This window comes from Molossus molossus, unplaced genomic scaffold (assembly GCF_014108415.1).
Source record: "Molossus molossus isolate mMolMol1 unplaced genomic scaffold, mMolMol1.p scaffold_m16_p_8, whole genome shotgun sequence".
NCBI lineage: Eukaryota > Metazoa > Chordata > Mammalia > Chiroptera > Molossidae > Molossus > Molossus molossus.
Window position 1 is genome coordinate 94479672 of NW_023425402.1, and position 23741 is coordinate 94503412.

Below are 23741 nucleotides of genomic sequence, written 5' to 3' on the forward strand. Positions count from 1 at the left end.
GCCAGGGCTTACATAGATTTCTTATACATTTTCCAGCCAAAAGCTTGCTTCCCATTTCAGGGCCAAAGCCCAACCAGATGTAAGACTCAGCAACAACTGTTTTCTTTTTTTTAATCCTCACCTGAGGATATTTTTCTATCTTCAGTTAGAGTGGGAGGGATAGAGAAAGGGGGTGGGGGAGAGAGACAGAGAGAGAAACATTGATATGGGAGGGACACTTTGACTGGCTGCCTCCTGCATGACCTCGACCAAGGCCAGGGATCGAACCAGAACTGAGGCCTATGCCCCTGACCAGAATCGAACTCGCACTTCTTTGGTCCGCAGGCCAGTGCTCCAATCACTGAGCGAAACTGGCCAGGGCCAGCTGCTTGCTTCTGTCAATGCTAACGCAGATAAGAGTGGAGAAGGTTATGAAGGCAATTTGCCCTCTGACCCTGGAACGTTCCTCTGTATTTTCTCCCTTAGCGTGCTCATCTGCTAGCGTTTCCTCTTTCATCACTTCTACCCTCCTCACTGGAAAATCTTCTCCACGTATCAGTGCTTGGTTATTCCAACAGCCTCGGGTCAGTCATACGGACAGTGAATCTGTGTTGTAAGAGGATTATCTGTGAGCCTTAATAATTCTGTGGACTTGTGGATGAGTTCCTGCCTGATTGCTCTGATACCTGAAACATCACAGTGTTGGGGATGCTCTGACATGAAGAAATTATTGTGGGAAAGAAGGTGATGGTCCTAAGTGGTGAAAAGCTTCTCCTGTGTTCACCCAGATCTAGGTTATTAGATGCTAATAGCTGTTCCCTATATAAAACCTTGATCAGCGGATGCTGTGGTCTGTTCAGGTCCCCCAGATTTCATATATTGAAATCCTAACCCCAAGGTGATGGTATCAGGAGGTCGGGTCTCTGCGAGGTGATTAGGTCGTGAAGATAGAGCCCTCACAAGTGGGACCCTTCCTTATAAGTGGCCCCAAGAGCTCGCTTGCTTCTTCTGCCATGCGAGCACACAGCAAGAAGATGGGCATCTGTGGACCAGGAAGTGGGCCCTCACCAGACACAGAGTATGACCATGGTGGCACCCTGATCTCAGACTTCCAGCCTCCAGAAATGTGAGGAAGAGGTTTCTGTTGTTTATAAGCTATCCGGTCTGTGGTATGTTGTTACAGCAGCTTGAGTGGACTTAGACAGCAGTAAGTTGCCCATAAGATTAAAGACTTCAGAAACCTTTTTAAAGGGCGGTCCAGGAAAAGAGGGTAGCATAGCTTTGTGGTTTACAGATGGGTTCTCCAGTTAGACTTTCTGGATTCATAGCTCAGCCACACCTTTATTAACTGTGCAACTTTGGGCAAGTTGCTTAACCTCATTAGGCCTCAAATTTCCTTGCCTGTTAAATGCGGAAGAGGCTAATTCCCCAAATAGGGGCTGCAGAGCAGAATGTGTGGATCAAATACAGGACCAGCTGCTTTGATTTACAGTGCATTTCTGCAGAATGCACCCGAAAGCATGTTGCTCTAAGTAAAAGCCCAGCTGCCCACTGGCTATTTACTGGCTGTGCATATTGAACTTCCTTCTTCCCTTGAGACATTGGCAGAAAATTCTGATTGAGGGAACTGAGAAGTGAAAGTGTCAGGGAGTGATTAAAAAGTGATTGAAAAGTAGAGGCTGGTCATTTAGATTAGACTCTCCCAAAATGCTTTGGAGAAACTCCATCTTGCTTTTTGCTGTAGAAGGGAGAGGAAACAAGACACATATTTTATTATTTCTTCTAGCCTTGCACTTTTATCATTATAATCCATCTCAACACTCTTTAAATTCTCAAATTGTGTTTTGAGTAAACCCCAAGAAATTAAACTATTAAATGTGTTCTTACCAATGTACTTTAGAGCCAACACACGTTTTTCTTTTTTAGTTTTTATCCTCACCTGAGAATATGTTTTTATTGATTTTGGAGAGAGAGGAAGGGAGAGGGTGAGAGAGAGAGAAACATTAATTGGTTGCCTCCCACATGTACCCACCCCCGAACGTGAAACCTAGGTATGTGCCCTGACAGGAAATCGAACTTGTGACCTTTTAGTGTATGGGGTGATGCTCCAACCAACTGAGACACCCGGCTGGGGCTGATTCTGTTTTTAAATTAACGTTAGAGCAGCAAGAAGATAAGACCTTATTTTATTAGCTTATAATTTTTAGAGATTCAAAGAATGATTTTTCCTCTTAGATGTGTTATTTTTTTAAATCAAGAAATGGAGCAGAACACTAGGTTTTACTCAGTTGAATGAAATTATTGTTTAAGGATTTGAATCAATCTGGGAAAGTACACTTGTTGTCCTTTAAGGATTGTATTACTATGGCGTGTCCTAAAAAGTAACCATTAAATTGTGACACAGGACCTGTGAGATTTCCTGGGCCCTCTCAGATGTCTGTGGTGATGGTTGGGCCAGAGGGACTAGGTGAGGTGGTGGAGAAAGGTGCATTCAGGGTGACCACACGGGGCTGTGCAGGTTGTGCCCAGCACGAGGGTGCCTAGCCACATGGATGAGAGGGTCTGGAGAACCGTCTATGCCAGTTGACCGGCTCTGTGCCCTGGTATAGGAGGCATGCACCCCGAGAAAGAGGCGCCCCTCTAGCTTTCTCAAAATGTCATGTGCTGCCTACACAAAGGCTCATTGAGGCGCCATGTGGACCTGTTATGAACCTAGGCATAATGTCATTCTGATTTATAAATCATCATTTTCTTTTTACAAGACTTAAAAAAATTGGAATGAAATAAGGACCTAGGAAAGAGGGATGATAAAATCTGAAAATCAAGACAAGGTAAATTCATTATTGAAGTAAGGGAGACATTGCTCAAAAGTCCTCATTGGGACTATATATGTTGGGGAAAGATCTTTGTAGTTTCACTAATAACTGCATGGTGTGAGTGTGTGTATGTGTGTGTGTGTGTGTGTGTGTAAATGTGTACTTTAGTTCCCAAATGAAACAAAAGTCTTAAGCTTTCTGAACTCACATTACAGAGCAGTGGTCTCTGATGTGTTTCTTTGTCATAACTACAAGAAGAAGGCCTCTCCATGCCTTTGGGTTTGTCCCCCTGCTATAATCTACAAATTCATCTCCACGATAAGCCTCACGTGACTGGCCCAGCACCCTGCCCTACAGTGTGTGTCTCCATGTCTGAAGTTTCTCATGACTTGTAAAAATACTTTAACATATTGTTGTGAAACAGGGGAAGACTTTTGTTTCCTGGTAGTAGGGAAATTTTGCTCGATACATGTATTGCTTAATGTATAATAATGTACAGATTACGTAAAGAACTCCTTTTAACTTCTCTCCTCAAAACCTTATCGCCAAATATGATTACATTCTGAGTTACTGGGGTTTGGGATTCAACATATGAATTTGGAGGGGGTACAGTTCAGCTCATAACTATGTATTAACATTTTTTCCTTATTCTCCTTGGAGTAAGTAGGCACAGAGCCTCTCTTTTATAATCAGAAAAGGACTATGTATTGTGTTTATAACTGGTCCCCTTGGAAGCAAGTAGGGAATGATGACTTTCATGGTTGATCTTTGTAGCACCCAGGGTTTGGGTTATTTATGTAGTTATCACCCCTACTCATTGGTCTTCTGAAGTAGGTACAAACCTGCTTTCTGAACCTCTCTTTCCCTATCTTTGTGAGTCTTTCCCTATCAATTGTTTGCTCGTCAAGTTGGCCCTAACCTGGGGACTGTTATACGCTGCCTGGAACTGCATGGTGTTTGTGAATAACAAGCTGGCACAATACGTCCATGTGGAATGGGTCACACATTTCGACATGCATTTGACTCACCAGAAGATCATCCTAGACCTACTGAATCAGAAACTCTAAAGGGCCTAGGCATCTGTAATGTTTGCAGCTGTGTCTAGAAGATGCTGTTGCTTCCTAAAGTCTGAGAGCCACTGAGCTACCATCATTTGTCTGTTTTTTGTTTGTTTGTTTGTTTGTTTTTTACATAAAATTGTATTGCCTAATGAAAGAAGGGCTGTGCAATTTCCTCTTCCTTCCCTGAGGGATCTAGTTCTTAGGACAGATAATATGCATGCCTGAAAAGAGAATTAGAAAGCAGAAGCAGATTTCTGATGGTTGGTTCTAAATTTTCTTTTGAATTCTTCATCTCTGGGTGAATCAAAGCAGGATTTATTTTAGCAACTTTATGAATACAACTTAGTGAAGTTTTTTACATTATTCTTTATCACAGTGAGACAGGAAGATCAATAGAATTGTTTGATTTTTCTTTCTAATTTACCATTGGTCCCTTTTTAGAATCTCACAGTTCAGAATGAAGCTACTGGGTGTATAGGTTAGTTTAATGTTCTTTCTGTGCTTCTATATTTTTATATAACTGCAGCAAGGAATATTTCTGAACCTTTTGGGGGAGTTCTTAGGAACAGCAGCCTCTTTGGTTGATTTTATGTTGTAGTTTTCCTAATGCTTGCTCCTTGGTAACAAGGAGACTTTTTAAGTCAAGGGGACCAACTCATGTGGGGCTGGACTGGGCCAGAAAGGTGGTCAGGAAGGTAAGGTAAAGGCCACCTTCTTGTCTACAACTCTAGAGAGAATCTGTAACTCCATACACTGTTCCTTTCGCTCTCCTTACTGTCTGTTCCTTATGAAGTGAGCCTTCCAATGAGCTTTGGCTTTCGCCTAATTTAGTACCTATGGCTTTGTTGTTAGGTCTTGAGAAAGAATGACCACCTCTAAACATCAGCCAAGGCTGTTTTCTGTATGATAGAAGTGTGCTTTGCTCTTCGTATTATGAATGAGATGATTCATGGCTTTGGGAGAGCTTGGGAACTCTCCAGGACTAGTGGGAGATCAAGAGCAGATGCCCAATGTTCCGGTGTGTGGCACTGGCCCTTAACCGCCTATTTCCTTCCATTACAGTGCCTCGTAAGGCATGGCCAAAGCGCAAGGAAGGTATGTGTCACCTACTCTTGCCCTGTTCATCAAAATTTACCCATTCTCTTTCCCATCTACCTTTTGTATAATAGAATAAATTGGATACTAACTTAAACATATGGATACAGCTCAAGTCCATACCAGCTAACTATTGTACTTTCCCCAGGTCAAGATGGTAACCTGGTTGTGATGCATATGAGCCCCACACCAGGCTCCCCAGCCCAGGGCACCTGAGCCAGGAAGAGGAGTCCCCATAATTTTTGGCTTTGAAAACCAGTGAGGATTACCTCCAAGAGAAAGGAAGGGCTATGGAAGACCAAGACACTGTTCTTGAAGGACTCACCCACAAACGTGCTCACTCCGAGGTCCAGGGCAGAGGCAGCAGCTGGAGAAGCACCTGGGTCACACAGGGAGGAATTTAATTGACTAACTTTAGGGTGAGGGCTGGAGGGGCAGAGACCAGTGGTAACTCTCTTTGGGGACATACGTGTTGGCAGATGCCATTGTTCCATTGTGCTGTCCTTCCCCCTGGCTGGCACCAAATCTGTCACTCTCCCTTAACCTGGCTAATGCTGTTTGCCCTGGCATGGCATGGCATTCCTCAGAGATCCTCCCCTGCCCAACCTGCTTGCCCTGGCTGGGGTTACTCCCCAGCATGCTCCTGACCCTCCAAATAGGCAGAGGCCAGCCTTGGCTCACAGTGCAGGCTTCCCAAGCACTCTCAAGCTGGCATAAGCTATGAGCAGACTCCGCTCACACTGGAGCTGCTCCTAAGCAGCTCCAAGCCAGTGCAAGTGGTGGCCAGCCTCAGCTCGAATCGTGTTGTTTCCCACGCAGCCGCAAGCCTGGCACATGTGGTGGCGGGCCTCGGCTTGCTTCATAGCTCCCACCAAGCGGCTCCAAGCCCAGCACAAGGAGCACCAGCCTCAGCCTGCACTGGAGCCCCTCCCAAGAGGCTACAGATTGGATATTTCCTTGCTTAATAGTGCAGTCTTTCATGACTCACTTTTGTACATTTGCCGAAGATAGTTGAGTGTGGTGTTTAAGTAGGGTCCAGATGTTACTTACTGGTGACCTTGGTTTAAGTTGTTTAATCTTCCTGTGCTCAACTTAGCAACTCTGATCATGACAATTCCTACTTCATGGAGTCTTATGAAGATCAAAGAAAGTATCCTGTGAAAAGTGCCTAGAAATTGGTTACTAGCACTACATAAGCACCTGATACATATTAGCTACTCTTATGAAAAAAATATTAACGTAGAGAACATTATTTTGCCTTATTAGGCAGGGAAATGATCACAACCACCCTTATAAAATCATGGAAAACCTACTTGAGCTGCCAACTTGTTTCAAAAAGGCATTAAAAGTGGGCAGATATTGCTGCTATATGGTGGGTAAATGAGAGTGTGTTTATTATTGTACTACGCTTGTATACGATTGAAATTTTCCATGTTAATTAAAAAAAAAAATAGTAGCTTTGTTAATGATGCTTACCACTAGAGACCTTGGGGAAAACTGTATGTCTTTCATTACTAATTCTTTATCTGGCTTGTGCTATGTGATTCCTGCCTGAATATTTATCTTATTTCTGCTCACCTCTCCTACTTATTAAAATCTCCTTATACACTTAACTATTTCCTCATCTCCTTTACTTTTTTTCTTTATTGATTTTAGAGAGAGGAAGAGAGAGGGAAAAAGAGATAGAAACATCAATGAGAGAACATCGATTGGCCACCTCCTGCATGCCCCACACTGGGGATCAGGCCCACAATTTGGGCATGTGCCCTGACTGGGAATCGAACCAGCAACCTCTTGGTGCTCAGTCACTGAGCCACATAAGCTGGGTTCTCCTTTACTTTTTTTTTTTTTTTTTTGTAAGTGCCCTTAGCGGGAACCGAACCCAGGACTCTCTGGTCCGCAGGCTGACGCTCCAACCGCTGAGACAAACTGGCCAGGGCTCTCCTTTACTTTTAATATCTTCCACTAGAATATATCTTGGTTTTTTTTCCTCAAACATTCATAAGTACTGAGTATTGAACAAGCACTCAAACTGAAGTATGTATTAATGACATTGGGCAGAGGAACAAGGACATTTCAACTTCCAAATTTTATGCTTCCTTATTAGATTTTTGTCTTTGTATATTTTGTTGTTGTTTTACTTCAAGCATGTTTTACTTTCATAACATTTTCTAAAAGAAAAAGTTTTAAACCACGATGTATACTATTTGAAGAATTGTTATGCTGTCCAGGGCTGAGATTCTCTCCAGTGCTGAAATGGACACAAAACAGACACTTAGGCTTGGCCTTGTAAATTGACTCTCCTTATTAAAAATTGTGATCTGTTCAAGTATTTTTTCCCCCTATTTTTCCTTTTTCTGTGTCTGTTTTGATTTGCAGTTATTGGAGAACTTAAAAGCAAGAAAAAGATTGCAACATTCCCAATGCAGTCTACAATTTTAAACTGTTGATTGAATCCTGGGCACCTAGAATATTGAATTGCAGAGGCCTACAGGCTCTAAAATACAGCTGTGTTCATGACTGACACACTAGTTCTTCACTTGTAAGCAAAATCTCATAGAACTTTTAGCTCCTTTCTGTGTATTTATACACCCAGGAATAAAAATTGAGATTGCTGAGTTGTTTTCCTCCCTCCCTCCCTTTGTCTCCCTCCCTCCTTCTCTCTCTTTTTCTCTCTTCTTTCTTTCTTTCTTTCTTTCTTTCTTTCTTTCTTTCTTTCTTTCTCTCTCTCTCTTTCTTTTCTTTCTTTCTCTCTCTCTCTCTTTCTTTCTTTCTTTCAAGATTTTTACATTGATTTTTAGAGAGAGAGAGGAAGAGAGAAAAAGAGGGAGAGAGAGAAACATCATATGCTCTAACCAGAATCAAACCGCCAACCTTTTGGTGCAGAGGACAATGCCTGACCGGCCCGGGAAGAACTTTTCTTTATTTTAAGCTTCAGTTCCCTCAGTGCACATATGTGACTCTCACTAGAGGAATTTAATTTGGGCATCTACTTGCAGGCAAAATGAAGGACCGGCTACCAGAACTTCTGGAGTTAACCAAGCAGTATGACCAGCAGGTCCCAGACGGGGATGATGAATTTGAGTCACCCCACGAGGACATCGTGTTTGAGACGGACCACATCCTGGAGTCCTTGTACCGCGACATCAAGGTCCTTCAGGATGAAAACCAGCATCTGATGGCCGACGTGAGACGCCTGGGGAAGCAGAATGCCCGCTTCCTCACATCCATGCGGCGGCTCAGCAGCATCAAGCGCGACACCAACACCATTGCCAAGGACATCAAGGCCCGCGGCGAGAGCATCCACCGCAGGCTGCGCGCCATGAAGGCGCTGAGCGAGGAGGCCGAGGCCCAGCACGGCCCCAGCTCGGCCCTGGCGCGCATCGCGCGTGCGCAGTACAGCGCGCTCACCCGCACCTTCCAGGGCGCCATGCACGACTACAACCGCGCCGAGATGAAGCAGCGCGAGAACTGCAAGATCCGCATCCAGCGCCAGCTGGAGATCATGGGCAAGGACGTCTCGGGCGACCAGATCGAGGACATGTTTGAGCAGGGCAAGTGGGATGTGTTCTCCGAGAACCTGCTGGCCGACGTCAAGGGTGCCCGGGCGGCCCTCAACGAGATCGAGAGTCGCCACCGCGAGCTGCTGAAGCTGGAAAGCCGCATCCGCGACGTGCACGACCTCTTCCTGCAGATGGCCGTGCTGGTGGAGGAGCAGGCCGACACCCTGAATGTCATCGAGCTCAACGTGGAGAAGACCGTCGACTACACCGGCCAGGCCAAGGCGCAGGTGCGCAAGGCAGTGCAGTACAAGAAGAGGAACCCCTGCCGGACCATCTGCTGCTTCTGCTGCCCCTGCCTCAACTGACGGGCTGGCCCGGGACACCACGCCCGCCCTTCCCAACGGGATGGGCTGGGAAGGATTGCGGGCCCCCTTCACTGGGGCAAGTTGTCCCGAGCCCTATGGACCTCAGTATTTAGGGAAAGGAGAAACTAGGTCCAGGAATTCCAACCCAGCCCATGCTTGGGACCACAGTTGATGCCGTTCAGTAAGTACATATCCACTGAGGTTGCGAGATCATTATATGGCAAATTGCACCCTTGCCCTCTTATCCGAAGCCAAAGAACTGACGTTGTATTGTATTGTAGGGTAAATGTCCCAGGCCTATTTTCGAATGACACTCTAGGAGGAAGTCAATTCCGCACTGGCTAATAGTATGAACTCATCACAAGTTCATTTACCCTACCCTCAAAGTGCCTTGGTTCTGTTCAATTTCACCTCTTTTCACTTCCCACTCTTATGTAGTTCATGCTATGTGATTCCTGCCTAGATGTGTATCTTCTTTCTGCTCATCTTCACGTTTATTAAAAATCATTAACACTCACAATTTTCTTATCTCTTCACTTTTAATATCTTCCATCAGGATACAGTTTGGAATTTTTTTCCAAATATTTTTAAGCACTGAGTATTGAACAAGCACTTAAATTGATGTGTGTTTCAATCACATGTTATATATTTTTCATATAAAAATAATTTAAAATGTATCTTTTTTCCTTGTTACAAATGCACATATACATATGTAAATGTTAATACTAACATGTATATAATGACTAATTGGTTTTCACTTTGCTTTTGTAAATATAGACTATAAATATCAAGAAAAACACTTTTACTGGTTATTGGTATTGGTTTTCTTGTTTTGAGTTTGTCTCATTCCCATCTGCATATTCAGTCCAATTTGGATCAAAACTTTATTTTGAACAATTCTGTGTCAGTTATGGTAATAAAGACAGATGTCAACAGCTGAAAATGCATACGGAACTAGAGATAATAAATTAACATTCTTGGAAATATTACTTTTGTTTTACTGTGGATCATCTTTTTGTGCATTTAAATGGAGTTATTTAAATTAAAATAATTTTTTTTAAGTTAGTTTAATAAACATTATATTATAAATATCCATTTCATGTATCTGTGTCTTAGTTTACTTTTTCAATTATTGAGTTAGAAATTCTTGTAGCTGCTTAAAGTTGCAACATCTGGATGGAACTCTGAATAGAGAGGGAAAAAAAATTCACGTAGGGATATGTCTTCCTTTCTCTCCTGAGTTACTTACAATAGTTTAGCAAAATCATCATGTTTTAGAGATTTCGTTTCATTTGCAAACTTTGGAATGCCCTTACCCACATTTACCATGTTTCCTGCCTTTCTCCTGAGTCAACTCTGAACTCTTTCTACTCATTATTTAATAAAGGAGAGAATTTATTCAGCGGTCATAATTCTCAGGTCCTTCGGACAGTGAACTTTTAAAAGGAGTAGAAAGAAGAGTATGTGAACCCTGTAACTCACTGACTAAACTGCTTACGACCATGAAAATCTAGCCCTGCACCTAATTTTGATTTCATGGTTAAATATGAGAATTGTGGAAACCAAGTCCCACTGGGCTCTTCTCAAATTTCTTCCCATTTCTTTCTCAGTTAACGCCAGGGATGTTTCACCTTTGACCTAATTTGGCCTAATTCCCTTTCCCTGACAAACAAGAAAGTCTCCATACACCTCCACTGCTATGTCTTTCATGGAAGAGGAGAGAGACTGTAAATACAGACAACCAGCTAGTTTCCACAAGAGACAATAATTCATGCATCTGACTTGTTTAAACCCATAAAGCATTTTCTTTGCTTAGAACCATTCATAAAAGTAAATGAGTTTACACAGCCTCTATGTATTTTTGAATTCCCATATTTCACATTGGAGAATTAGGTAAAAACTGCACTTTAATATGCTAAGTGATTAGATAACTCCTGCCTAGGAAAAGGTAAGCATTTTTCTTTCTGCTTTTCAGTAACCACTTGGGTGTGGCAGTGGCTAAGAGCACGGATTTGGGTGCCCATTCTGGGTGTAAACCCTGTCTCTCCTCAGGCCAGCCGTATTACTCGGCATGCTCCTTAGCCTCTCTGTGCCTCAGTCTCCTCATCTGTAAAATGGATATAATAGGACCTACCTCATAGAGTTGTTCTAGGAAGTAAGTGACTAAACTGGTAAAAGCACACAGACAGCACCTGGCTTGTGCTAAGTACTATGTTCATTATTGTTATTAAATAAGTTTCTTGTAGATGGAGAGAGCTGTTCTTGACTTGACTAAATGAACCGTTATTAACTTCTGAGGAAAAATAAACACTTCTTCTGTTCACAGTCTTTCATAAAATGGAATAAAGACACCAAGACTCTCTTTTTTGACTGGGGGCTTTTTTCCTACAATGAAAAAACTATTTTTCATGTTGGCATTTCTGTTCCTTCTTATATCCAAACATGTTCTGAAAAAGAAATTAAATGTTCCATTCAAAACAGTTAAGCAGGAAGCAGCTGTTCTGCTCAATTTGGCAAGTGCTTTCCCTCGATTCTTCCCAAGCCGTGACACAAAGCCCCAGAAGGAGCTCAGCTGTGGAGGCCAAGCTCAGTGGACCGAGGGGAGGGATCGCCTGGCTTTTCCCATGTCCTGCCCTGTTTCCCCAAAGCCCTTCTTGGCTCCGCAGCCAAGCAGTGCGTCAAAAGCTGGCCTTTCCCTTGGACAGGGTGCTCCAGCGCCACCAAGAGATGCTGTCGTGTTGGTTTACCTCATCCTGTGATACCCTGGCAAACTCTGAAGAGTGATTTTGGGCAAAAAGAAGACTTTGTGGTAAATCTGCAAAATTCATAAAGAACCCACCAACCACAAAGAACAGTAGTGCCTTCAGGGCCTGAGGGTGGACATTTTTTAAAGCTATTTTGACATAGGTGGTGACTACTTCCAACTAGCCCAAAGTTACACTGTTCAGCCACAACCACAGATTATAGGCGGTGGCAACTCCAGAAATATCAGAAATAGGAAAGGTGCTCACCTAGGTGGCATCTGTATCCACCATAATCTGAATTAATTTTTAAAAAGCTGATCAATAATTTTAAAACATTTGAACTGTGACATCACGGGAGGAAGTTTATGTCCTTTCAAGATAATGACTTGAAAAGAGACTAGTGTTCTTGTACTAATGCTTTATATTTATTTAAAAACAGTACCAATGCTTTATAGTTAAAAATGCTTTATAGTATCATATACACATATTTTTCAGGCTCTACAATATAAAGTTCCTGTCTCTTTTTTTTGGCAGAATGTTATGGTTTTGTTAACACAAATACAATGTGTACACATCTGTCCATTCATTTTCTTCGCTGCGCAGCCTGGCATTGGGATTGGTGACTGATGGCAGCGGGGCTGCTCCTTCCACAGTGGCTTTGTGGCTCTTTGAGGAGACGTTGTGAGCAGTCTCAGCACGGTAACACTGTTGCACATCAGCAGCATTTCAGGCTCCTTGATGCTGAGGACCAGACACTTTCGGAAGCCACTGGGCAGCATGTGTTTTGTTTTCTGGTTGCTCCCATAACCAATGCTGGGCATCAAGATCTGGCCCTTGAATCTTCTGCGCACCCTATTGTCAATGCCTCTGGGTTTCCACCAGTTCCGCTTAATTTTGACCTATCGGTCTGACTGGTGCCGGATGAACTTCTTGGTCCTCTTTTTGACAATCTTGGGTTTCACGAGGGGTCTGAGGGCAGCCATGGTACCAAGCAGAAGATTGCTGCCAACTCCGTAGGCAGCGCCGAGGCAGAGAGGGGGAGGTGGCACGCGAGGCCTGATGGGACTTGACCTCCTAAAGTTCCTGTCTTGACAGGAAACTACTGAAAATTATTTATAGTTTAAAAATAATAAAATAGGGTAACTGCAGTCTTGGATTTTATGTATAAAACGTATCATTCTATTTTCTACCACCAGACATAATTTCTACTCCTCTTTTTGAAATATGCCAAGTATCTCCGTCTGTAGCCTGCAATTCATTCATTTGTAATCAAGATGATAGATAGTTTGAAACATCCAGTTGTAATCAGAGTAACAGTTGACTTGCTTTTGACGGCAGAATTGAAAATCATTGCAATTAATTAAATGGGGGCTATTAGAAATGGAAACTGAATAGAATCTAGAATGTAACTTTACCATCGTATAACTATTGGGCATCTTTATTACCAACATGTGTTCTAAACAATAGATAAGATATTCTTATAGACTGGAAGCTGCTGTTGTAAAGATTATATATTTGCTGGCAAGAAATAAGGTTTTCTGAATTGGTGATCTGGGTGATACTACATAGGATGCTTTAAAACCAGTGATATCCTGACAAATGAGGATTGAGGGACAAGTCCCATCACTACCATTTTTAAATTCCTGGCATTGTTTTAAAAATATTCTTTATACGCCATTTTAAGTGCAAGCATCCTTAGCTTCTCAGGTCTCTTCCATTTTTTGTACTATATATGTCTACATTTTCATGGTCCTATAGCCAACTCTTCAGACATATTTCTCCCACTATATCCCAGTATTCCATGATATTTTATAGTGGGTAAAAATAACAGAGTATGCAAAATATGTATATACCCTTATTTCTAATTCCAAATAGGCCCAGCTATTTGCACAGTCTAGCTATCCCAAAGAGAAAAGCACTTGAAGCTGTGTAATAGGAATGTACATGTAATGCATGTGTTCCTATGTATCTATGCCAAGATCTTTATATTTTTCATCAACGTGGTCTCCAGTTATGTGACCCTTTTGCCTGATACCTCCTGCAGATCCTAGGTTATCCATACTTGGGGATTTGTTCTAAGCCACCATAAATCTGTTATGAAAGGCTGTGATTCAAGGCAGTGGCTTTGGGCATCAGTCCTAAACTGTTCTGAATCACTCAGGTCTCTGTATATGAGGATGCCCTGAGATGTCTCAGTCTAATCTCCTAAGTAGTAGGGGTATGCCTCCCCCCACCGTCCCCACCTTTCCCACCCCATACATACAGACTCCTTAAGGATCATAAAGCTTATTCAATACAAAAATGTTCAGTTGCATGTGTATCGTGCAGAGAATAACTACAAGACCATCCCTTCCCCTGCAGGAATTGAAGACCAAGAAGAGATTGGAGGACCCTAAAGAGCCCTTCCATTGAGCTATGAGCTCAGCTGGGCTGCAGGGCTCTCTCCCTGCTGGAGCTGACCTGGCAGAGCGACTGTGGCATGGCCCCAGGTGCCCCCCAGCGCCAGCAGCTGAGCTGGTGCTCCGCCTCTTTCAAAACAGGTTGTGTACAAAATCAAGAAGAGAATCTGCAGGGGGTAGAGAGAATTTACAAGGAATGTTACCCCTAGATAAAAAAATTATTTAGCCTCCATGTGATGAAGACAAGAATTTCTCTTGCAGCTAGGAATGTTTAACTAGTTTATTCTTTTGCCCTGCCCTGTGGTCTGACGCTCCCTTAAAAGGGCATAAAATGAGGTAACATGGATTCTCTTCATAATCTTCATCTGTATTTGTTAATCTGGTTCATGGAAGAAACCTGTCAAACAAGAAATGTTACTAAGTCGCAAGTTATTAAAACATAACACTTACCCATGAGAAAGTAAAACTGGGAAATGAAAGAAAGTGCCGGTTCTTTTAATGCTGCAACTCGTCAGTGGGGTAACTTCCTGTGTCTGACACTGCACTGGCCGCTGTTAAGATCCGAAGCAACTGCACTAAGTCCTCATTTCCAGGTTGCAGCTCTTCCCACAGAGCGTTTCAGCGCTGCTGACAGAACACACTAGGGGACGTGAAAATGATGAAGACAAACCCTCCCTTCTCAATAACAGACGAGAGCCTTCAAATTGATATTTTTGAAAGGAATAATTCAGTGGTGTGAATGAACTTGAGACGGAAAATTAAAAAAAAAAAGAAAGGAGGAAAGAAGGATGGCCCGTTCCTAGGTGCAAGGTAGGTCAGAGAGCAAGATACACCTGGACACCCAGAAGGGCAGGATAGAGTTAGGGGACGTGACTGAAGTAGACCAGAAATCAGAAAGAGGAAGCTGAAAACACTAAATGTTGATGAAGTTGATATGTTTCCTCCGCTCTCTGAGTATAATTTGGTAAAACTCTGTTTTATGATATTCTATGGCATAATTTGGGGGGGAGGGGGGCTTAAATTCAGTGTGTTAAGTGAGATGGAAATTTTGGAAATGTCTTCTAATACCTAAAGGCCTTTATAGATTTTGGATAACTCAAAACTTTTATATTCACTTGCATATTAATTTATTTTCCTTTTCCTTTTTTTTTTTGTTTGTTAAAAAATGACAAAGATTTGCCTGTTCTTACAGTTGGATAAAATATAATTTCCATGCCTCTCTTCTTTCTACTATTGCATTATTTTTTTAAAATAAATAAACTGGACAGCAGGATGCTATTAATTCTATTCAGCCTACTGTTTCTTTGCTTGGTCTGCTTTTTTTTCAGAAGGGAAAAAATATATGTATATATCCATATCTATATCTTACATTTTCAAAAATTTCACAGGGTCTTAAAATAGTAGATACTACAGTTTATACCACAAATAAAAACTCCTGGAATTATAGGTACACTATGTTGCAACTGGACAACTGAATCACCTCCTTAAAGTATACTGCAAGAACAAAACACAACAAAATGAAACATGCATAATTTATATTACCAACTCCTCTGAATTATGTGACAGAAGAAAGAGGCTGTCATTTGCCAAAGACCACGTACCTGGTGTGGGCTTGGCTGCCAGTGTTTGGCTTCTCCATAGCTACACTTGCACACCCCACAGCTATAATAAATCACCAGGTGTGGGTAAGGCAACTAAGAAAAAGGGAGAGAACAATTACTGCTTTCCAGTGTTTGGTAGCATAAAAACACAGTTACCTCACATATTTTTTAGGTTATTGGGTCAAATAAATTAGCCCACACACTGATATGTGAAGTGGCCAAGGACTCTGCCCTTGACCCTTCCTTTTCTGTACACTCTTTGTAGCTGATCTCAGCAATCCCTTGGCTTCGCTACCTTATGGTGATCATTTCCAAACCTTTGTGGAGAGAAGGCTGACCCCTGATGACCCCAGCAGCTCTCTTTAGCTTGTCTGACAAGAAGTAAACATGGCAGTTTCAACTTTACCCAAAGTACCCAAGTGCTGTCGGGATGAATGGACACTCACCCTGAGTATCTGGGACCCAAGCTAGACTCTTTTTCTTCTGCTTGTTCTCTTCTCACCTTTGAAAAACATTGCTTTGTGAGTAGTGGGTGTCAGGTCATAGTGTATCCAGCTGGGTCCTGCCCAAGCATACCAGGGGATGACAAGAGATTACACAGACTGTGTTTGGGCGGCCCCTCTGCCTGTGGTTCTGGCCTGCAGGGTATGACCCCGAGGAAATTTGCCCGAGTCAGTCACTCAATAATTTGTATCTTCAGCTTAGATTTGTCACCTGAGCGCCAGATTTTTATATCCTGTCTGCTTGACTCTCTTTGTGAATGTCCCACAGGTTCCTCAAACAGATTCTGTTCTTCCTCCTATGGACATCCTTTGGTTAATGGAATCATTATCCTCCCAGATCCAGAGGTAAAACATCAGAATGCCTTTCATTTAGTTCTATACTTTCTGTCTACAACCAAATGAAATGAAAGGATTGCTTCTGATGGTTAAAAAATGAATGTTTACGAGCTATTGTGTGGTTCCTGTAATCCAAAATGCACACCAGATACTAGAGCTGTGAAGGCAGCTACAATTTCTTGTCTGAATTTTCCTAATTGACCCAATAAGAAAATGTTTCATACGTCAGAATTTTATTTTGATTTCTATTTAAATTTATATAATTTATAATATGCTTGTTCATTCAATAAATGTCTAAGTACAGAACTGATATTAATTTAAGTACAAACTCGCATGCTCATTTCTTTTCCTTAGGTAAATTTCCTGGGACCAGATTCTTGCAGGCTTGTCCCAGCACAACTTTAAATAGCTCTTTCCTTCACTTTCACTGGTATCTGGGTTTGGTGAGAAATTATATATATGGTCACCCAACATCTATGATATATAATCTGAGGGTGTCTTTATTTACATTTTCTTTTTTTTTTTTTTTTTTTATCCTCACCCGAGGACATTTTCCCATTTTTTGTTCAGGTAGAGTGGGAGGGAGAGAGAGGAACAGAGAGAGAGAGAGAGAAACATCGATGTGAAAGGAACACATCAAGTGGCTGCCACCCGCACAACCAACCAGGGCCTGGGACAAACTGCAACCGAGGTACGCACCCTTAGTGGGAACTGAACCCCGGTCTCTCAGGACCGCAGGCCGTCGCTCTAACCGCTGAGCCAAACCGGCCAGGGCTTTGTTTACATTTTCTAAGTTCACCCTGCCTTTAGTATTGAACTATTTTAGTCTGAGCCCCGATCCGGAGTGTGTCAATGTAAGAAACATTCAAACCTATAGAGAATTTTTATGAGTATGAGTCAGTCGACAATTGCCCAGAAGTAAAATCTCAACAGATTGAGAAAATGTTCCAGAGACTGGCAGTTTTGTATTTTATTTCACACATCAAAAGAAAAGACGAAAGTGGGTTACATGAAATTCATTGATGATAGATCAGGGAGGCGGGAGAAAGCAAAGTGGGGAACCTCTGGGATTGGATGATAAAAGTAAAATGATAGACACATACATCTTTTACATAGATGGGTCCAGGATAGTTAATAGCCAACAAATAATACTATTAATCCTATGGGTAAAGGGGACGAGTTTACTCTCCCTGAAATCAAATTGGGAATGGCTGTTGGAAAAGCAACCAATATTGGCTACCACAGGAACTTACCTGGAGCCAGGCATCCTGCTAGACATCTTACATACCTTATTTATTTTTCACAACACTTCTCTGAAGTAGGTAGTATTATCATTCCCACATTACAGATGAGGAAACTGAGATGTGAAGAGTGTATTGCCTACACAGCTAGGAAAAAATTAGAATTTTAACTAGGTCTATTGACTACAATCTAAACAATACAGGCATACCTCTGAGATAGTGAGAGTGTGTGGTTTCCATTCCAGACCACTGCGATAAAGTGAGCCCTACTCTTGTTGCCGTTGGAGGGCTTACCTCCAACCTGCAAAAAATGCAACATCTGTGAAGCACAATTAAAGGAACTATGCCTGTACCTTTACATTGGGATGTCCTGCTGCTCCTTGTCGCATCGATAGTTTTGAAAAATTGTTGCTATCATCATGGCAACTCTTAGTTATGGACAAAAAGACTAATTTATTTTCCACTTACTATACAGGATTTGTGCGTACTATATTTCATGAGGTTTGATACAAAAATTAAATTCTGTAAGTACTGAAACAGAAAATTCTGTCACCAAGAATAATATATTCCTAATAATATCACACACCTTAATTTTTATTGTAATAAATGAGGTCAGGCAGCGTGAGAAGGACACTTCTAAAGTATTATTTGGAACTCTCTGAATTCTGTACACTCATATTCATATCTGCAGGTAAGTGTAACTTCTACTTACTCATTTCACGTTATAATGACACGTGTGGTGGGAAGGGAGGCTTTGGAGGAGCGTGAGGCAGAGTGAAGCATGGAAAAAGCAGAAGAGGGACCGAAGATGGCTTAGCTTCTCCAGAGCACAAGGGGTCTCAATTTATGGGGTTGCACATTTTACTTTATTCATTCCTATATTGTTTGCATTTTACACAAGTTTTAAACGTGAATGTGTTTTAGTGAAGATAGAGAGAAAATGAGTGTAGAAGCCCCATGTCAGAGGATTGTGGGGAAAACTGAAAGTGGGTGGATCTGGAAAATATGGGCAATCCATTCAGGAGTTTGAAAACATACAGAAGAAGGAAAGTTAGCAAAGAGGTCAGCAAGATTATTATTTAAAATATATGTGTGGAAACTAAATATATGCTGGTGAATACATCCTCAGAGCTAGAGAAACTAACTTTGTTCAGTAGGCCTATCAGTTATCTATAACTGCAGAAAAATAACACACAATTTAGCAGCTTAAAACAATAAATATTTATGATCTCACATAGTTTCCTAGGTCAGAAAATCAGGCTGCGGCGGTCGATATATGTTCAGGGTCTTTCATGAGGTTGTAGTCAAAGTGTTGGCCAGGGCTATACTGGTCCAAAGGCTTGACTGTGTTGGAGGACCTGCTCTCATGGGGCACGACGGTCCCTTGCTGGCTGTTCTTCACCACATGGGCTTTTCAAAGGGCTGCCCGTGACTCGACAGCCGGTGTCCTCCAGAGGACGTGATACAAGAGATAGAGCACCCTAGATGATGACCTAGACTCCGAGGTTGCTACTGTCACTTCCGTTTTATACTGTACATTAGAAATGAGCCACTAGGTCCAACCACACGGAAGGAAAAGGGAGTTGGGCTGCATCTCTCTCTCTCTCTCTGTCTCTTTTTGAGAGTGGGTTTGTCAAAGCTGGGACAGTGAAACAAGGAAGGCCGTAGGATGGGGGAAGCAGCAGGCTGCGGTGGCTAGCGGGGTGGTGCAGTGGGGTAGGGCCTGGGGCCGGCAGGGAGGCCAGTGGGGCCACCCCGCCCTGCACCTGCCATGGCACAGTCTGGACAAACTTCCACAAAGCTTTCTTCCAGTGTGGCTGTGACACACGCCAAGAACACAACCCACCGCTAGGGCCCCGAGAACTCTGCTGCGCCTGCGACTCGTTTCTCGGAGTGTATCCTGTTCCCAGTAAAACGCACCAAACACCGAGCTCTGGGCCCATCCCCGCGCCACCTGTCCCGGGAGCCCGCGGAACGTGCCCTGGGAACCCAGAAGTTGACTGGGGTGTTTGTTTCCTGCGCCCGCGCACCTCGAAACCGGAAGCTCAACCGGCGGGCCCGGAGCGAGCCGCCCGCCCGCCCGCCCGCCCGCCGCGGCCCAGAGCGCGCCAAGCCCCACTGCAGTTGCCCGCGCGGCCGTGGCGGGCCGGGGGCAACAGTGAGCCGCGGCGCCGGGAACCCGAGGCTCGGCGGGAAGGCCGCCCGGGCGGGCTCGGGCTGGCAGAGCCCGGGAAGCCGCGGCGAGGCGGCTCGACATTCTTGCGGGAGGGAGCGCGGAGGACGGTGGAATACAGCTTGTAGGACGAGGAAAGGAACACCGTTCGTCTGCACCAGGATGGCCGAGTGGTTAAGGCGTTGGACTTAAGATCCAATGGACATATGTCCGCGTGGGTTCGAACCCCACTCCTGGTATATGAGTTTTCTCTTTCCTTTAGACGCTTTATTGTTGTTATTATTTTTAAATCTACATCTCACCAAGCACGACACAGCCTGGACTCAAGAATTCCGATTCGGGCTGGGGAACAGTAACGCACAGCGCTCGCTGGGGAGCCCCTCCGGCGGGAGCGGCAGCGGGCGGGCTGGGCGTGGCGCGCGGGCGGCGGCGGGTTCCGGGGCTCCCGGCTCCGGAGGGCGCGGGGCGGGGGCCGGGCCCGGGGCCGGTGGGGCGGGCTCCGTGGTGCCCGCGCGGGGTCTGCGGTTTCGCTGGGGGCGGGCGCGGGCCGGCGGGAGAGCGCTCGTGACGTGGCAGCGTCGTTAGAAACTGCAGTTGCGGACAGTCAAAGCCGGCCTCTGCTCTCTTCTTTTCTTTCGCCAAAATTAATTGTACGTACACAGTTTTTCCATGAACTCGACCGAGACAGTATTGATCATAGTTCTAAAATGGACTCTGACCTTGCATTTGGTTTATACCTTAAAAATACGAATGGCATGGTCTAGTTTTTTTAAATACTTAAAAAAATGAAAGTAATCTAAAACGTAAAGGGAGAAACTATAGTGCAAAGAACCCTTTACTTAACATGATCGGATGCTGTACTACAACCATTAAAATCAGAAAATTCACCTTGGTGATTGACTACTACCGACCACCCCCAGCCCCACTGAATCGCCAGGTGTCCTTTAAAGAAAAGGGCCCCAGTTCAGAGAGATGCATTGCGCTGACTTGTCACTTCTTAGCTTCTTCGATTTGGAATGATTCCTTAGTCTCTTCCGACTTTCCTGCTCTTGGATGACAGGTCAATCATATTGTAAAAGGTCCCTTTGCCACTTTGGGTTTGTCTGATGTTTCCTCGCCACTGGGTTCAGGTTATGCTACTGAAGCGGGACTATGGCAGACTTCTGTGTTTGCACTGCATCCTCTCAGGAGGAATGTTTTCAGTGTGGCCTGTTCCTGATCTTAACTCATTCACTTGATTAAGCTTCTCTGCCAGGCTTCTCCACTATAAAATAACTCCTTTCCCCTTCGTGATTAATCCTATTATGAGGGGAAGTTCCTTGAAGCTATGTAAATAATCCCATTACTCATTACACTTTCCATTTTATTCAAGTATTTATGGAATCATAAGTAATGTAAGTATGTCCTAATGGTATCCTATTTTAACTGATGGTCACAATCCATTGTATTTGTTTTGATGCCCAGATTTGGCCAGTGGGAGTCCATTCAAGCTGACTTTTTTGATGTCTCTATCATTCTTTAGCATTTCCTTACTTTCTAGTCCAAGATATTCCATCCTTACCTTGTATTTTCCTGGACCCAGCCCTAGAATCAGCCATTTTCAAAAGATCTTAGTAGATAATGAGAGAGAGAGAGAGAGAGATTTTAATGAACCACATTTACAATGAAAAAATATGAATTATGCCAGGCGCTAAAGGAGCAGTATGGAGGCCCTGACTCTTTCCAGAGAGTCAGTGTTAGTTGAGAACTGATGGAAGAGCCAGGCTCCCAGACGGCAGGGGGAAAAGGAGAGAAAAACCGAAGGGTGGAGCCACCTTGAAACCATGCTAAGAATGGTGCCTGGATCCACTGAAGGAGCGGAAACAAAGAGCAATCTGTTTAGTGTTGCATTTGGAAGCAGCTTCTCTTTCAATGGAGAAACTCTCAATCTGTCTATATAGGCCTGGGAGAAGGAGGCATGTTGAATTGGCAGGAGATATTTTAGGGGGAAATTTGTTTAACTCAATCAATGGCCAGTTAGACTGAGCTCAGTCTTTCTCTCTTTTCCTCCTTAACAGCTGAGCAAGGGGAGCAGCGATATTGATGTGAAGCCTTTCGGGCCTGAATGCAGGGCTCGTGCAAATTTAGGTGTTTGGGTTAATGTGTTCAAGCTCAGATAGGCATCGGTACCACCAAGAAAAGGCAGTGGTGTGGAGTTTTACGTTGTTCCTTAAAACTATATTGTAGATCAGGCTTCTAGTCAGTAGTAACCAGTTACTATGCTTTAGCACATACCATAAAAGACCAGCTAGTATTGTTGAGCGTGCTGAAATTCTGACAAACAGATCACTGAGATGCCACAGAGGGATGAAATGATGTCTGAGAGCTGCTGGTCTAGATATAAGAAACTGTTAGGTTGATCCTAGGGCACTGACCCACACATTTTATATTGATCAGTATATGTGGCCTACTTAACTTCAATCTTCACAAGCTAATTTAGATGGGATCTTTTGCTTTATTATATCTTTTTCTACAAAGTATTTTATCATCGATTTCCTCTGATTAGCAGGATTCTTGATGTGGATTTAATTTAACGCAGCAAAATCTAAGAACCTGATTTAGTTGATAAAAGTTCAAATCCCATGATGATTCAGTAGAACTCAGGCTTTGGGGTCAGACAGACTTACCAACTTTCCCAGGCTACCAGTCTTTTGCAAGCAGAAAAATAACATTTATCTCCGCCGGGTGGTTATGAGTGTGTAGGTGTTTCGTAACTGAGTTCCCTCTTCTGGAGACATTCTTTGTGGGAAGTAGAAAATACTGTGCAAGTAGAAAGAAGTCGTACCTTTCATGTGTAGACCAGTGTGCAGTTTTCAAAATACTTTTACATTCACAGTCTCCTTCGACAGATGAGAGCATATACCTAGACCCATTATACCTAGACGATGTGACGTACAATTAGACATACTTTTCCCTTCAAATATTTTAAAAAATAATATTTTATTTTACTTAAAATTACATGTATAAAACTAGAGGGGCCCTGGCCAGTTTGGCTCAGCGGTTAGAGCGTCGGCCTGCGGTCCTGAGAGACCCGGGTTCGGTTCCCACTAAGGGCGCGTACCTCGGTTGCAGTTTGTCCCCGGCCCTGGTAGGTTGTGCGGGTGGCAGCCACTTGATGTGTTCCTTTCACATCGATGTTTCTCTCTCTCTCTCTCTGTTCCTCTCTCTCCCTCCCACTCACTCTACCTGAACAAAAAAATGGAAAAATGTCCTCGGGTGAGGATACAAAAAAAACCCAAAACAACAACAACAACAAAAAACAAAACTAGAGGGTATCAGTTCTTAAAAATTGAAATCCTGTCTTAAAATGTGGCAGAATTTTTACTTTTCTCTGAAAAGTAGACCTGCTATTTTAGAGTCTTTATTTTTCAAAATTCTTAAAACATTTTATATTTAAATTTGAATCACTTGTAGATATACCAGCTTAGAAAGATTTTGCAATTATTATTTTTACAATAAGAAATTAAGTCACTACTTTGAATTATAAACTAAGAGGTGGGATTTATAAGCATTCTTATTGTGGATTTGAACTAGTCAGATATCCAAACTTGTTTGATAATTTTCTGTTGAGCTTTTACACAGAACTCTGTAGGAAAAGTGTTGCCAATACATTTCAACAGTGACATCTACTGGTTGATGTGAGGCAAATTTATTTGTTAAATTCTGCTTTCTTCTGACTATAAAACTCCAGATAAAGTGTTGTTTCTCAGTTTCTGTGTTTAAGATCACATTAAGGCTATGTTTTATCCGTCTAGTAAATTGGCTTTCCTTGTTCTCTTTCAATCATTAATGATAAATCTGCCATTGAAAACAATCCCAAAACACTGTTGCCACTTGCACACGCTATCATTTTAATTGTATGAATAGGGCCTTCATCTCATATCAC

The 23741-nt window shown here is 43.0% G+C and overlaps 1 protein-coding gene, 1 long non-coding RNA gene and 1 other non-coding gene across 6 annotated transcripts in view; all 3 read left to right on the top strand.

Annotated features, from left to right (window-relative positions):
- STX11 (syntaxin 11) overlaps positions 1-9846 on the top strand; it is a 57085-nt gene extending 47239 nt beyond the window's left edge. For 2 of the 4 annotated variants that reach the window (XM_036247952.1, XM_036247953.1), the window contains one exon: positions 7951-9846. In XM_036247952.1, coding sequence (XP_036103845.1) covers positions 7951-8819 — 869 coding nt within the window. In that variant the 3' untranslated portion in view covers positions 8820-9846. Of the gene's footprint in view, positions 1-5002; positions 5371-6856; positions 7494-7950 lie in introns of those variants that run through there. The other 2 variants (XM_036247954.1, XM_036247955.1) reach the window with 2 other exon arrangements.
- A 4044-nt stretch (positions 9847-13890) lies between these two features.
- The window catches only part of LOC118621564, a 28254-nt gene continuing 18403 nt past the window's right edge, over positions 13891-23741 (top strand). Inside the window, exons 1-2 of the long non-coding RNA XR_004957726.1 lie at positions 13891-14772; positions 16335-16411. This is a non-coding gene — a long non-coding RNA (uncharacterized LOC118621564). The remainder of the gene's footprint in view (positions 14773-16334; positions 16412-23741) is intronic.
- TRNAL-UAA lies at positions 19973-20055 on the top strand. The gene has a single exon. It is a non-coding gene; the product is annotated as a tRNA-Leu (tRNA).